Raw genomic sequence first — 15,508 nt, forward strand, 5'->3', positions numbered from 1 at the left:
ATTTAGAGGATAGCGACGTGTCTGAAGAATAATATCCTAATCTACTTAATAAAAAAAATTATGGTGGTGTTAAATAATACTATTGTAAAGGTATGATAGTTTGGTGGGGTGGCCCACATACTGGGGTGGCCCGCTTACTGGTGAAACACGTTACTTATTATACTTCTTATTTAAATTATAGTTCTAGAAGTTATTAAGTTTATTTACTATATTTCTTTTAAGTAATCTTAGTATACTTTTCTAAGTATAATTTAAGTATAACTAATAAATAAAGTCTTCTATTATAATATTATTAATATCTAAACTATCTTTAATAACAAAAGTCTTTTTTAAGTAGCTCTTAGAGCTCTATTAATATATCTTATATAACGCTTTATTTAGCTTTAAATTCTATTACTTAATATAGTCTACTATCTCTATTACTTTATCTAAGTATTACTTTTTATCTAAAAACTATACTCTCTTTTCTTTCTTTTTTCTTACTACTTTTAAAAAGATTATAGCTAGCTAAAATATTAAAAATAGATTAGACTACTAAATCTCTTATACTTTTTAATTTAGTATTACTTAAGCTACTATTATATAAAAACTATAAGTAACTATTACTATAAGAGTATCTTCTAAAGAAGTAGTTATTACTACTTATTATTAAGTAGTCTTTAACTATATAACTTGAATTATATTAGAGTCTTAAAATACTGTCTAAAAGCTATCTAACTATTTAGTATTTTAGCTTAACTAGCTAGTAATTAGCTCTTATTTTGTCTATATTATATTCTATATATCTATAATAGCGTAGTATTAAAGTAGTTCTAGATCTTCTTAAAGTTCCTCTAATATAGCTCTAGCTCTTATAGCCTAACTACTCTTTATTATAAAAATAGTAGACTTTTAATTTAAAAGATACTTATCTTTCTAGTAAGTCTTTACTACTTTTTTTAAAGTTTACTCTTACTTTTTAACTATATTTATACTTAGCTCTATATAGTATACTTTACTAGCTTCTAAGATATATTTAAAAAAATCCATAGCTAACTAAAGTATAATTATCTATCTTACTAAGATAATACTAGTCTTACTTACCTCTACTATATAGCTTTTACTACTAAATATAAAGAGTTATTTAATAATTAGCTTTTCTAAACTATTAAATATCTTAGAGAGCGCTATCTATATTAGTCTCTTTAACTACTTATTAGAGACCTTTAATTAATTCTTAATTTACTATTATATCTAGTCTAGTATCTCTATATANAATAGCTTTAGGCTTTAACTACTTTCTAGAAAAATACTCTATATATCTATTAGATATAGCCTAAAATAGTAAATTATATTCTTTTAACTACTTAAGCTTTTTTTAATATAAGTATAGAATTAGCTATTCTTTTAAAGTAAAGTTAAGTAAATATATTTTATTATTAGATATAGACCTCTATAAGCATTATACTCTACTTAAGCTTTTTTTAATATAAGTATAGAATTAGCTATTCTTTTAAAGTAAAGTTAAGTAAATATATTTTATTATTAGATATAGATCTCTATAAGTATAATACTCTACTAGCTAATTACCTCTATCTACTTCTATATAATATACTCATAGATTTATTATAGATAGATATATCAATTAAAAGCTCTTATTATTTCTTTTCAGTATAGATAGATCTTACTTTCTTACTCTAATAACTCATTTTTTATTCGTCTCTATATAGTTTTTAGATTTTTTTAGTGTCTTTTATATTATCTATTAGTATTTTAAAATATACTTAAATTATTTAATACTTAGTATTAGTCTACTAAACTTTTTAATTAAGTTTATAACTACTAGATTAATCTTTAAAGTAATAATTTTCAAATACTACTTTAGTCTTTATACTTCTTTTAATATAGCCTTTAGCTAGAATACTTAAGCGTATTTCTTTATATAAACTTTCTCTTTAAGCGTCTTTATATTTTTTTAAGCTTATACGATACTTATTAATAAGTAGTAAGTAATTATTATATTTAGATTTTTCTCTTACTTATACTATATTTAGATAAACATATAAATTTTTAATAACTTAAAGCTTATAAGTTTATTAAATTTTAAATAATTTTTTTTTAGTATTAAGTATATTACTTTCTCTATATCTTCTTAAGTAAGACCTTAAAAGAATAAAACTCTCTTCTCTTAAGTAGTAATTTAGTTTTAGCTTTTAGCTACTATAAAGTTAGTTATAAAGTTCTAATAGTATTCTAACATTCTTATAGCTAGCTATTACTAGTAGATCTTACTAATATAGTTTTTAATAAAGGCTTAAATATCTCTTTTTCTATCTCTATTCTAACTAAAGTAGAGTCTCTTTAGCTTTACTTAATAATTAGCCTATAATACCTTTAGATCTAAGTAGCTAAAAAGCTTTTAAATAAAAGCTTTATAGCGCTATTTATAAAAGTATAGTAACTATCTCTTTTAAATATCTTTTAGCTATAATATATAATTATATTTAAAGTTATATTTATTAAGAAAGTTAGTAATATTCCATTTATTTAACTTTAGTATATTAATATCTATAGGCTTAAATCTTCTTTAGTATTCTATTAGAGTACTTATTTTAAAGCTCTTTAATAGATCTTTATAACTTTTTCTTCTTTACTCTTCTTTAAGCTATATTTACTTTACTCTCTTTTTAATCTAAGCTTAACTCTTAATTAATTTTAGCTTTAGTATACTCTTAGAAGTACTAAACTACTTTCTTCTTAGGGTCTCTATATTTAAATCTTATTCTCTACTAAATCTCTTTCTATTACTAAATAATTTTAACCCTCTCCTTTAATAACTTACTTTTAAGCTATTAAACCTTCTAATCTTTCTTTAACTTCTTCTTTTTTTCTAATAGACTATTACTATCTCTTTTTTTAGATTACTAAAAATAGAGTATTATATATAATTAAGCTTAAAAGATTAGAGAGGCGATCTATAATTAAGTAAAAGTAAGCTAAATTTTAATTAGTATAAAAAATTAATTAGAGAAGGTACCTATCTACCTACGAAAGAAAATCATAATATATACTATGAACTAGTCACGTGATACTACACTATACTATAAAAATATTATAAAGTTAAATAAAGTTTATTATATAATAAAGTAAATAGATATTAAAATAATTATTTCTAAGCTCTATCTTAAGTAGATCGTAGTAGTATAGATTAAAGAAGCTATAAAAAGGAGTCTATCTAATTTATATCTTATAATAAAGCTTAATAGTATATAATTTATTAAGCTTTAGTAATTAAGTAAGTATAAAGATAAGTAATCTTAGCAAGTAAGTTTAAATTTACTTAAAATAAGTTTAATATATTAGCGAAAAAAATAATAAAAAATCTAAAGTAGGTAGATAAATGCTAAGCTTAAGTATAACTTAAGCTTACTAAATAAATTAATCTTTAATCTAAAAGAGCTATCTTTATCTAAGGTTATATTTCTCTATACCCTGTTAGAACTTTTATATAGTATTTATATTTTCACTTAATATAATATTAAGTATATCTATAAGGCTACTTATACTAAAAAACTAAACAAAACGTAAAATACCTTTAATAGAATATAGAATATTTAGAGTAAGAGGAAGATAGGCATTATTCTTTAGATCTTTAGTTAATAGCTAGGTATTTATAGAGATTAGAGATAGTATTATAGATTATTATTTAGATAGATACTACTAGTACGTAATAGTACTAATAGGTAGAGCTAATAATAGATGCGCGTGGTTACTATTTTACTAGTTCTAATAGATCTTAGAAATCTTTTAGATAGAAGCGTCTTTGCAGGCTAGAGCTAATCTAGTTATATAATCCTCGCTCTACTATAGTTATAATCTTTTAACGTAGACGTCCGTAGACCCCTTACCTTTCTATATATTATTTAGTAGAGAATCCTTCTTATTACGTGTAATATTTGTCTTTTAATACTGTCACGTACTAGAAGCGTCTATATAAATATAACATCTATAACGCTCTCTCTAACCTCTATAAATATTTAGCTATAAACTAAAGAACTAAAGAATTAGATTTATCTACGCTGGACGGCTCATTTATATTTAAGTGATAAATATCCTGTTGTAGACGATATGGTTCAGAAGCTTAATTGCAATGTAGATGGTCTCAGTAGCAGGAAACGGGTTAGGCAGAAGCGGGTGGATTTGGAATGTTAGTCCGGATATCATCTTCTCGCTCTTACGCTGGGTTGCAACCAAAATCTATACGTCATCTTGCTCCCTAATACTTATTAGACTTCTTATTAGTATTAATCACACTTAACTTATAGTCTTTGCAAGGAACTTGAAATTTTAGTGAAATCTCTCGGTTATAAATACGTCCTTCATTCAGCTCAATTGTGATTAAACTGCTGGACGATTGGTTGGGGCCCCACAACCCCGGATTCCCCCAGTGCACGTGGCGCGTTCACATGCCTCGGCTCAAACATAGCAAGCATCATGGCACGCACATGCAAGGTACACCACCTTCGACCACCCGACGCGATCTTCCTTCTCCACGACGTGCGAACCGTCCTGGAAAGGATGTTCACGACCAAACATGGCTGCACAATCTACTTTACGGAAACCTCATGACCCGCTCTTAGCCCTCTACGACCACTATGCCACGCTTCTCAAGTCTCGCGTCCGGGGTGCCTCCAAGCTTACCAAGCTATTGTCGACCATCACCCTCCTCTTTACCATCATAGGCGCTGGCTATGGAGGCCAGCGACTATACAAAAGTCGGCGCGCGGAAAAGGAGACAGGCCGGCGGCTTTTGAGGCGCAATTCGGGATTGAAGAACAAAGATGGCTCCAGGACAATCTACGTGCCAAATCGCGACTCGACGTCCAAAGTCGTCATACATCCCACTAAGCAAACTACCTTTGATGCCCATCGTAGGCTATTTCTCCAGCCTCCACGCGCAGCACGCATGGCCGACACGCATTCAAACGACCCACAAGCACCGCCTCCACAAACCAAGCCTGGCCTGAACCTCGCGTTTCTGCATCAGTTCCTCAGCTTGCTGAACATCATGATACCAAGGTGGAATAGCAAAGAGACGGGTCTACTGGTCAGCCATAGCGTGTTTCTCATGCTACGGACATACCTTTCCTTGGTTGTAGCCCGGCTCGATGGCGAGATCGTGCGAGACCTTGTTGCAGGCAACGGCAAGGCATTTCTTTGGGGCATTGTCAAGTGGCTGGGCGTCGGGACCTTCTCATCTTACACGAACGCCATGATAAAGTTCCTGCAGAGCAAGGTCTCCATTGCTTTCCGCACCAGGCTTACCCGGTATATTCACGATCTATATCTGAACGACCATCTTAACTACTACAAGCTACAAAATCTTGACGGAGGCGTAGGACTCGCCGATCAGTACATTACGCAAGATTTGACCCTGTTCTGTGCCAGTGCTGCATCACTGTATTCCAGCTTGGGCAAGCCGTTTGTTGATCTTTGCGTCTTCAATTATCAACTCTACAAGTCTCTAGGGCCGCTAGCCCTGACGGGGCTGCTAAGCAACTACTTCTTGACAGCAACGGTTTTGAGAAAACTCTCACCACCCTTTGGTAAACTCAAGGCAGTAGAAGGACGAAGAGAAGGCGAGTTTCGGGCTCTCCATTCGAGACTCATCGCAAATGCAGAGGAGGTTGCCTTCTATGGCGGTGATGAAATGGAAAAGCATTTTCTCGAGCGTGGCTTCAAAGACCTCAAGCACTGGATGGAGGGCATCTACAGCCTAAAAATTAGGTACAACATGCTTGAAGATTTTGTGCTGAAATATTCTTGGTCGGCCTTTGGATACTTAATCACATCCCTTCCAGTCTTCTTACCAGCTTGGGGTGGCTTGGGTAGTGTGCCAGAGGTTCCGGGGAGTGAGCGTACAGAACGCGAGCGAAGTCGCATGAAGGATTTTATCACGAATAAGCGACTTATGCTGTCGCTCGCAGACGCCGGTGGTCGAATGATGTACAGCATCAAGGATTTGTCTGAACTCGCAGGTTATACCTCGCGTGTTTACACACTCATTAGCACGCTTCATCGCGTCCACGCTGACGCATACTACCCTCTTCCAGGCACACGCTCAGAGCTTTATTCAGTTTCGGACATCCAAGGCACGGTACACAAAGGCTTTGATGGCATTCGCCTTGAGCACGTGCCCGTTGTTGCGCCAGCTTTGCATCCAAGAGGAGGTGAAGAGTTACTCGAATCGCTCTCCTTTATTGTGCACTCTGGCGAACACCTTCTCATCACTGGCCCCAATGGTTGCGGTAAGAGTGCTGTCGCACGTATCGTTGCCGGCCTATGGCCTGCATATCGCGGCCTCGTCAGCCGCCCACGCACTATCGGCGTAGACGGCATCATGTTCCTACCACAACGGCCATACTTATCCACTGGCACACTCCGTGACCAAGTCATCTACCCACACACCGACGCCGACATGAAGGATGCCGGGCGCCGCGACCTGGAACTCTCCCAGATCCTAGAGGAAGCTAAGCTGGGCTACTTGCCCGATCGCGAAGGCGGCTGGGACACCAAGAAAGTGTGGAAAGATGTTTTCAGCGGTGGCGAGAAGCAGCGCATGGGTATTGCCAGGTTATTGTATCATGAACCGCGCTACGCCTTTATCGACGAGGGCACAAGTGCTGTTAGCAGCGATGTCGAGGGTCTGCTGTATGAACGCGCAAAGGCAAAAGGAATCAGTGAGTTAACCCGATTTGTTCTCCTTTTGGACCCTCTATACTTGATTTATTGACTCTCCACTTCAGCTCTCATCACTATATCTACACGCGCTAGCTTAAAACGCTACCACACCTTCACCCTCACCCTTGGTATGGGGGAGCATGGCGACGAATGGGAGTTCCAGCGTATTGGCACACAGTCTGAGAAGTCGAGCGTGGAAAAGGAACTAGCGGAACTTAGGGAGCGCTTGGCTAAGGTCGAGGGTTGGAAGAAGAGGAGAGAGGAGATCGAGGCCGAGTTGAATCGGGTGTGGGTTGAGAAAGAAGATGGTGAAGATGGAGAGAGGAAGGAGTTGGCGCCTCCACCGTACCTAGAGAAGGAAGGACAAAACGTAGCGGATGAGGTCACTGGGCGGAATATGGGAGACAATTTGGGCAAGGAGGAGAATGTTGATCAGGTTCCTGGTGATGGTATGTAGTCTGGAGCGGAAGTGGAGGGATACGGTGAAAACACATAGTTTAGGCATGTGTAGAAATCATTCTGCTAATTGAAAACATGATTTCATCCTTTGGTTGCTGAAGCCTAGCCTCCATCTTCGTAGTTGTTTCTGAGACGACCTTTGTGTGCCTTTTACGACTTTGCACACAAACAATAATGCGAAACAGCTAGTAGCTTGCTATATCTACAAGTCTCCACTCGCAGTCATTACGGTTCGGCTCAGCACCTCATAAGATGGTCAATGTACGGTGAGAATCTGCAAAACTTTTGAACGGCGAACATCATTCTGCTAGAGTTTCAGTGGTGTTCCATGAAAGGTACAGCGTTAGGTGCAGACTCTGTCCCGCAATTTGACCACGTTGTCTTTCTTTCAACGTTTGCTTAGAACATGTAGACAAATACACAAGTAACGCGCTTTCAATGCCTCAACTCGCATCTCAAGATAAAATAAACGTGGTGATCTGCTGCAGAAGTCTCCACAGAGCATATCGCGACAGTACACTAGTGAGTCGGAAAATGACGATCGTCCCGCTGTTCACCAAATGCACGATTTGGGTGATCACACAGAAGGCGAGTTTTATTCTTGGATCTCTTGACTGAGCCCATGCCTCGTCAGTTATCAGTCAAGGCGCATTGATAAGTTCATATATTGGGTTTTGACATCTCAAACTTGCCCCTAGTATTCGTGGCGTAGAGTCCCTACCCCTCGGCTCTGGGGCTGCAACAGTCAGCTCGACAGTCAAGGGATTCCCTGACACTTTTTGCATTGCCAGTAGAAGCTCTACAAATACCTTCCACCGGATGATAGAATTTCCTTACGGCACTGGTCAGGACATAGGTATCGAGATGTTTTTTTTTCGCCACAAAGAGAATCCATTTGACTGGCTCATTTCATATGATCAGTCGGTACCTGTGTTTTCTACGTCGGGTATCAGGCATGAGCGGAAAAAGGACATTTATCAACTGGGAAATGGTATATGTGTGGGATGATCGGCGGTTGATGATACGAGACGGGTACGTTATGCCGACGCAATAACAGAACTGTTATGCTACCAAGCTTGAAGAATGAAAAACTTTGCTTGACTGGGGCAAAAAGAAATAGAAGACGGAGCGGGTTTCGAAGGAACATAGACATGTACCCTGACCTTGTAGGACTTGGTGATAGGGGCGGTCCATCATGCTTTAGTATCTAGAACCAAAGATTGCCGCCTACATATGCAGTCCTTGCGATGATCGTTATGTAGGTACGAATGGACATAGATACCGGATGCGCAGCTAGTGCTCCATACTTGGACGACTGAAAGGACCATGATGCCTGAACCCTTGCGATCTGGACCCTGCCATTGGTGAGGGTTCAGTGGCGAACCTGATACCAAGGACAAATTTATCGGGGTCAGTGCAGAAGTTTCGGATAGTACTAGCTCAGTGCTCGCCCTTTAGTACTTATCCACATCTTGGATGTATCCAGTACTATGTACTCGGATACCTTGGTTCCCAGCCACTGCTAGCACAGCATAGCATATCTTGAGCACAAGTGGAAACTGACAAGGTGGCGAGCTAGACTGACACATACTGGCCCTTTGAACAAGCCACCTTTTCGCCTGAGCGCGGCAGAGCATGGCCTTGTCCGCTGAAGGACAAGCAAGTTGAGCGTGAGCGAAAAAAAATGACGTGCTGACTGTCAAGTCTTCGCCGAACAGAGGTAGCAACAAGGGTGTTATGCACGTAGTCGCCTTCGGCACTTGCGCTGTGCTGGTCGATCCTTTGTACGCGAGCCAACGAGAGGCGTTCTGGAGTGGTTTGGGCTGCGAGGCTGGAAACACGATGGGCGGTGGTAGTGGAGAATGCAACCGAGATCAGCTTGAAGGATGCAGCAAGCGAGCTTTGTCCCCGATTGGCGCTAGTGCCGGATTGAGGCCGCTGATTGGCTCCTCAGACCGGGCATCGCGTGGCTCAGGGTCGATGCGACGTTTAGAAGGTCCGACTTGACATGTTCGATACTTTGCCCTCTCCACAAAAGGCCCGTCTCGCGTCACAGCACTCTGCCGCCCACTGCATCCATACTTACACGCGTACGTGCGATGCTGGAAATATTGATTTCATCCAGTACAAGCCGCAGGCTCAAGTAGACCAGTCAGCCCTACCTCGACTCGATTATGACGTCAGTAACCAGAGAAGAGCATGGGTGAATTGCGGTCCGAACCTTGACATTGCTGCTGCTACTGTTGCTGATGACGATGATGATTATCATTATCATTATTATGGAGGCCTGCTCCATATGCGCAAGTCTACAAGGGCTGTTTCCTTGGGTGGTGAGGTAGGGCTGTTCAGGTACGGAGTCTGAGACTCTAGTCGGCTGGCCTTGTCCAATGGGAATACCTGCCTCACCGAGTTATCAAGCACCAGCCATCGAAGCCCGATCCAGGAGTTCAGGTCGCCATGCCCAAGTTGTGAAGATCACTCCCTCTTTGGATGCATCCCTGTACAAATCCATAGCAATGATAATGCTGCTGGCCAAGTCGAAGCATTCTCGACCACAATCATCATCATCATTATCATTATCACAGCCAGCGTAGACGACGACCAGTTTCACCCGCTTAGGGGCCATCGTTGGAGGAAATGGTTTGCCCTAATGGTTCTGAACCATTGCTGTTGCCGTGGACCAACCATTCAGTCTCCGCCGATGGTGCAATCTTTTCCAAAGGCATCTCTTTCGCCATTGGAACTCCTCCCCAGCTCTTTTCTCTAACACCTTCGACAACTTTGGGCAATGCTTTCATCAACAGCGTAACAGAGTGTGGATCGGCCACGAACAGCAGTTGTATTGGCCAACTCAGCGGCATCTACGATAGTGCGGCCTCAACTTCGTTTGTTCAGGTTGACTACGCAGCGTGGGCAGGGAGCAGAGAGCCTGTAAATATGGCATCCGGAAACTCCCACATCTTCTTTACCGACACTGCAGCTTTTGGCCCAAAGAATGCTACCAATAAGTTCCCCGCCCTCCCTATGTATACCAACGGTTCCACAGACAGTGAGTGATTCCGGGAGAATTACCAAACGAGCACAACACTAATACACACTAGTAACTGTGGATTCTCTCGCAGAGTATGATCCAGGGTTCCGAGCCACTCTGCCTCTGGGAATGGACTCCAGCTTTTTGAACCTCCTTGTCGATTCAGGTCAGGCTTCGTCACGGACGTACGGGTTGTGGGCTGGCTCAGAATCAGAAGACGCACCACAGCCCGGCTTGCTCGTAGTTGGTGGGTATGATGAAAGTCGTCTCAAAAGTCCGGCAACCAAATTTCCTATGTTTTCGGATTGCCCTACGTGCGCTGTACTCACCGCCATCACTTACGACGTCGGTAGTACCAGTACCACGCTTTTCGAAGACGCCAAGGATACACTCACTGTACATCTCGATCCCTTCTCCACCGATATCAGATTCCCACAAGCAATGTTGGAAAAGCTAGCAGCTGCTGAAAAGACGGCTGTTTGGAACGAGACATCACGCCATTTCGAGCTCCCTACTAGTCCGGCCCCTACAGGTACAATTACTATTACCATATCCGACATGGGTAGTCCCGCTGGTGATGCATCAAAGCCTTCGGTAGCTTCATACAAAACTGTAATCCCAGCATCCGAGCTTTACTATCGACCACGAGCATACAATTCTGCGGGAGTGTTTGAAGTGAACAACGCAACAGTATTCAACATGGCTGTAACGAATCAAACAGAATCTGTGACTGTCGGGATCCTGGGCTTTCCTTTCTTCACCCAGAACTACCTCATCGTCGATCCCGATGCTGCCAACTACGAACTCGCACCTGCTGTCGTTGCAGCGGCCGACCTCATGGGCGCAGATGCCAAAGTAAAGCAAGTATGTCGCATACTTCCCGGTACAAAGCCGTCATCACAAACAGCGGCTCTAGCAGGAGCGGTTGTAGGATCCGTAATTGGCACCCTCTTCCTCATCGCTCTGGCCTGGTACATACGTAGACGAAGAAAGAACACAACAACTCCAAGTGAGACAAATCAGGGACCGGTAATCCATCGTTTAGGTGTACACGAGTCAGAAGAGAGTAAGTCTCTCGAGTTGCCACGCCAAGGACTACCCCCACTGCCACAGTCGCCGGCTGCTGCTGCTGCTTCCACACCAGAAACCCGTGGCATCACATTCCCCTCGCCACCGTTTGGTCGGATGAAAAGCGTGCGCACCGGAAACCAAGAGGATCCCCGGAGAGGACTAGTTCATGATACCTTCAAAAGAGTAGATGAAGTCAACGATGGCAGACTTCTGGATGAAAGACCATTGGGACTGAGTGAGACGATTCATTCACGTGGGACTCTACCAAGGTTGGCCGCAGAGCATACTGTTGAATAATGCAACTATTGTGATCGGCACTTGTATCTGGGAGGTGTCCTTCCTTATCATGTTCTCTCGGTCACGTGTTATTTTACCCAGAGGCGGAAAATTACCATCACGCACTTTGCACCAGTATACGTCAGCTAGATTCTATTTCCTCCAAAGCAGTTTCATATTTACATACTATCACTAATCTCTTCGCATCTTCATCCTCCCCCTACCCTATCAGTAACAGGGTGTCCGACAGGAGCCTTATCTTCTGCTAAAGGCCCATGTGCAATGTATTCCCACACACTAAGGTAAGATGAATTCATGAAATCGACATTGTGAGAAACAGGTGATACTCCTGCTCCTTATTTTGTAGGCAAGACGGAACTCAACTAACGTGGTTTCTATCCCAATACTCCACGATCCTGAGATAGAAAAGTCAGCTGCGATTAGCAATACAAATTATCTAGCTAGTAGCTGATCTTGTGCTATATGCGATATCTTATTGACCCACCTTTGCTTTTATTTGCTATTACTAAAAAGTGCAATGAATATGTGGATCTGAAATGCGACTTTCGCATTAGGCAATATCAAAACTAGTAATCGAAGACGTTACTCTAGCATCACCTACCTTTTGCCTTATGACCTGTAGCTGAATAGTTTTGTCTAGTAGATGTAGAAGTGGAATAACAGTACAAGCGACTTGTCTTGCCAGATTTAGCACCTCACCTGTCAAAAGACTGCTCAACCCAACAGAAAACTCCCCTTTTCCTTACCACTAGGGCTAATTCTCACTGAAAAGGAAGGGGTAGAATTTAAACTACTAACATGGAAAACTAGAAGTGCCTGATGCATGCAGAACTCCTCTTATCGCTTTCTTCCCATTTTGTTCTTGATATAGGTGTTCATGGACCTTTGTTGATCTTGTTCGGCTTCCTTAGCTCTCTCTTGGCTACTCGAATTGTATAGTACTACATCACTCTGTCACAACTTCGGAAGATAATTGCAGATATCTTTTCCGTCAGCGAGGCTGCCCCTACCTATTGTGACAGAAGACTGAAGATACTTAGCAATGTTTATAGGACTGTTAGTGCGAAGGAAGTAACAGCTTAATGTGAGAGAATGCGATCTGTGAATAGGGGAAAGCTCTCGTTACCCAACTTTGACGTGATGCCTTTGGACAGAAATGCCATTTGATGGAATAAGACTAGAACTGTATTTGAATATGTACATCTACTCTCATCCATTTAATACCATATAATCAATACAACAGGCATACATAAACACTGAGCGGCTGTAACAATCTCCTTGAGGATGAACGCCGAAACCCGAAACAAGACACAGACACGTTTTTTAGACAAATATCACTGCGATGAACCGCATCACCTATTCCCGAATCGCAACTCCCCACCGAGTCTTTTAACTTCATCCAAGGCACTATCCCTCTGCGCCTCCAGGTCTTTGATATAATCTATTGCCACTGCCAGCACTGCGCTCTTGCTTATCCTCGCGCCGCCCATGACATTATCCGAGTCGGCTCGAAGCAAGGACGGAACAGCTCGACGTAGCCGTTCCAACTCCGTGTTGAGCTTCTCCCTATACTTGCGTTCAACTTCTGTATGTGATATGCATTGCGGTCGCTCGACCTTCTTTGCAATGATGCTTGCTGAGACCTTGGCGGCTGCAGGTGGGAGGCGCGGGCGGCCTCGCTTGCGTCTTGTAGGCTCGGACTTGACGTGTATGAAGGTTCGAGGACATGCCGAAGGTGAGAGAGGACGTGATTGCCTTGATATTTGGGGTGAGATAGCTGGGGATGAGGGACTGCTACTGCAGCTATGTATCGAGTCGGCAGTGTGATGAGGTTCGGTTGCTTCAGCATCGTGGGCATATCTCCCGTGCGCTAGATCCCCGGAGTTGAAGCTTGGCCATGTTTTCAGATGGCTATCGCTCACTGCATATGCGGAGTTGGTTATTGGATTCGTACCAGGAAACATGCTAGGTGATGGACTGTCCCAGCGGCTGACTATGTCCAGCGGTTTCGTCATCAGATAGGAGTGTGGGTTGTCATCGAAGAAGGAGCCCCTGAAGTAACCAGAGGTATATGTGCAAGAGTCTGCAAAGTACAAGTCCGGTGCTCTGGGTGAAAGGTAAGGCTCGCTGTCAGGAGAGTATTGTGTATAGGCGTTGCGGGGGCCTCCGTGCAAGCTTGACAAGTCCATCGCGTGATCCGTTTTCGAAATAAAAGTCTGACACTTTTTGGTTTTTTATTGTACCATCCACGCCGGAGTGATGTAGAGGAAATGATCTATACCAACAGATATACTACACCCTCGCCGTCTCTTCAGCTTTGTCCTTGGCAAATGCGGTAAGCCCTACATTCAACCAAAAGCGGATCCGCCAACGCGCACCTGTGGAGCGACTAATGGCCAATGCATGACATATTGCAAGAAATGAAACATAAGGTTACTGCGAACGTTGCATCGCCCATGTTCTAGACCGCTCGGAGCGAAGCGGAACGAGCGGAGAAGCTCTCACGTGCAAAAACTCGAGTCACTCAGCCGCAGAGGACGTAGCCTGATAAGATTACCCCGTAAGCTCTTCTGCCACGACGATATTCGCCACTGAGCGGTCAAAGGGTTTGGCATTACTAACACAGAAAGACTTCAGATCATCTTTGGCGATAGTTTTCTGAGGCACAGTGGTTTTTACTTGCACCTGACGACCTCCGGGATTTCATGGCGGAGGTGGTGCAAAGGTGCGCAGTTGTGCATTGCTGGTCGTTCGATGTGCGGGGGAGATTTTGAGGATTTGGCCATGCATATTCCGCCCAATAACGAGCAGCGAGTGGGTCGTTGGGTTGGAGAGATTCAACCAAATGAGCATAGTATTCTTTACTTCGCCGAACAATACAGCTGCTGCACTCGTCACCGCCTCCAGAGGATCTGCTAAAAAAGAAGTCCCGTCCAGCATACAGTCAAGCAACTCGAACCCTAATATCGCTTGTGGCTGAGTGCGCTTTGCCTCCACGTGGTCTATTGTAAGAACGCATGTCATGATCTGCACTCAAGTTATCCTGCAGATACTTTATGTCTTTCGGTTACATCAGAGGTGACATAAAGTAGGATTTGCGAAGATTTTCCCAGCATTCTGTTCCAATATGGACCAGTCTTGTTCACATGTAGCTCGCATTTACACTTTGCAAGTGCAATGTCAAGTGATGTGTCTTCTACTTAATATGAGCAGCGAGTCAACAAAGCGCTTGACTAGCTAATTTATGAGCGGCGATCTTGCGAGGAATCCTTTCATTACTTCCATATTCCATGCGTTTCACAGAAGGGCCGCTCTCGTTTGTTCTCCCAGGGTCAATTGTCCAAGCACTCCCAGAAGGGAGACCCTCGAGACGTTAAGTGGGGCCGAACATCTTCGGCATGGACGCTACATACTGAGAAACAAATGTAACAATGTGTCCACCTTGGACACTAAACTACAATTGCTATACGCCGTGGTAAGCGCTGTACCATAATTAGAAGGGTGGCCCCCAGAGCAAAATCAGCCACAAAAGTCTGACAGTCAGGAATTTGGCCGACAATCCTATCAGAATCTCCGATGCATGTTCTTATGTGTTTTTCAGCCGCTTAGGCAATGCCACATTGCTGTGCCTTGACTGCCAAGCGCGATGCTCTCATACACATTAGCAACTAGAATACATCCTTCGAGAAAATAGAGTCAATAGATACTACATGCCACTCTCATTACCTCAGAAACCAAATGAGTATGAATCCGGCAAACACTTCGATCATTTTCAATACTCTCACATGATCACGTATGAACGCTAACATCGTTTACCTAGCTGTTAAATTTCCATGAACCCAAAACCAGTCTCGCTAAAACTTCTGTTTTCTGGAAGGAAACAGTACATATTGATCCGGTACCTGTGGATATTAGCCGCTCATAAAGCTT

General features: G+C 41.9%; 4 protein-coding genes across 4 annotated transcripts; 2 read left to right on the forward strand and 2 right to left on the reverse strand.

The window, feature by feature from the left end:
* Positions 1 to 4,573: 4,573 nt before the first annotated feature.
* Positions 4,574 to 7,177, forward strand: COCMIDRAFT_36297 (uncharacterized protein; the record flags this gene model as incomplete). The annotated part of the gene is made up of 2 exons (XM_007689277.1): positions 4,574 to 6,719; positions 6,786 to 7,177. 2 exons carry the CDS (start codon positions 4,574 to 4,576, stop codon positions 7,175 to 7,177), a joined length of 2,538 nt encoding a protein of 845 aa, XP_007687467.1.
* A 2,639-nt stretch (positions 7,178 to 9,816) lies between these two features.
* On the forward strand, positions 9,817 to 11,578 carry COCMIDRAFT_94012 (uncharacterized protein; the record flags this gene model as incomplete). The annotated part of the gene is made up of 2 exons (XM_007689286.1): positions 9,817 to 10,228; positions 10,281 to 11,578. The coding sequence occupies 2 exons, from the start codon at positions 9,817 to 9,819 to the stop codon at positions 11,576 to 11,578; spliced, it is 1,710 nt and encodes a 569-aa protein (XP_007687476.1).
* Positions 11,579 to 12,930: 1,352 nt separating this feature from the next.
* On the reverse strand, positions 12,931 to 13,767 carry COCMIDRAFT_36299 (uncharacterized protein; the record flags this gene model as incomplete). Its single annotated transcript, XM_007689278.1, has 1 exon — positions 12,931 to 13,767. One exon carries the CDS (start codon positions 13,765 to 13,767, stop codon positions 12,931 to 12,933), a length of 837 nt encoding a protein of 278 aa, XP_007687468.1.
* A 514-nt stretch (positions 13,768 to 14,281) lies between these two features.
* Positions 14,282 to 14,602, reverse strand: COCMIDRAFT_25871 (uncharacterized protein; the record flags this gene model as incomplete). Its single annotated transcript, XM_007689265.1, has 1 exon — positions 14,282 to 14,602. The coding sequence occupies one exon, from the start codon at positions 14,600 to 14,602 to the stop codon at positions 14,282 to 14,284; it is 321 nt and encodes a 106-aa protein (XP_007687455.1).
* Between the last annotated feature and the right edge of the window lie 906 nt (positions 14,603 to 15,508).

Source organism: Bipolaris oryzae (assembly GCF_000523455.1).
Source record: "Bipolaris oryzae ATCC 44560 unplaced genomic scaffold scaffold_55, whole genome shotgun sequence".
NCBI lineage: Eukaryota > Fungi > Ascomycota > Dothideomycetes > Pleosporales > Pleosporaceae > Bipolaris > Bipolaris oryzae.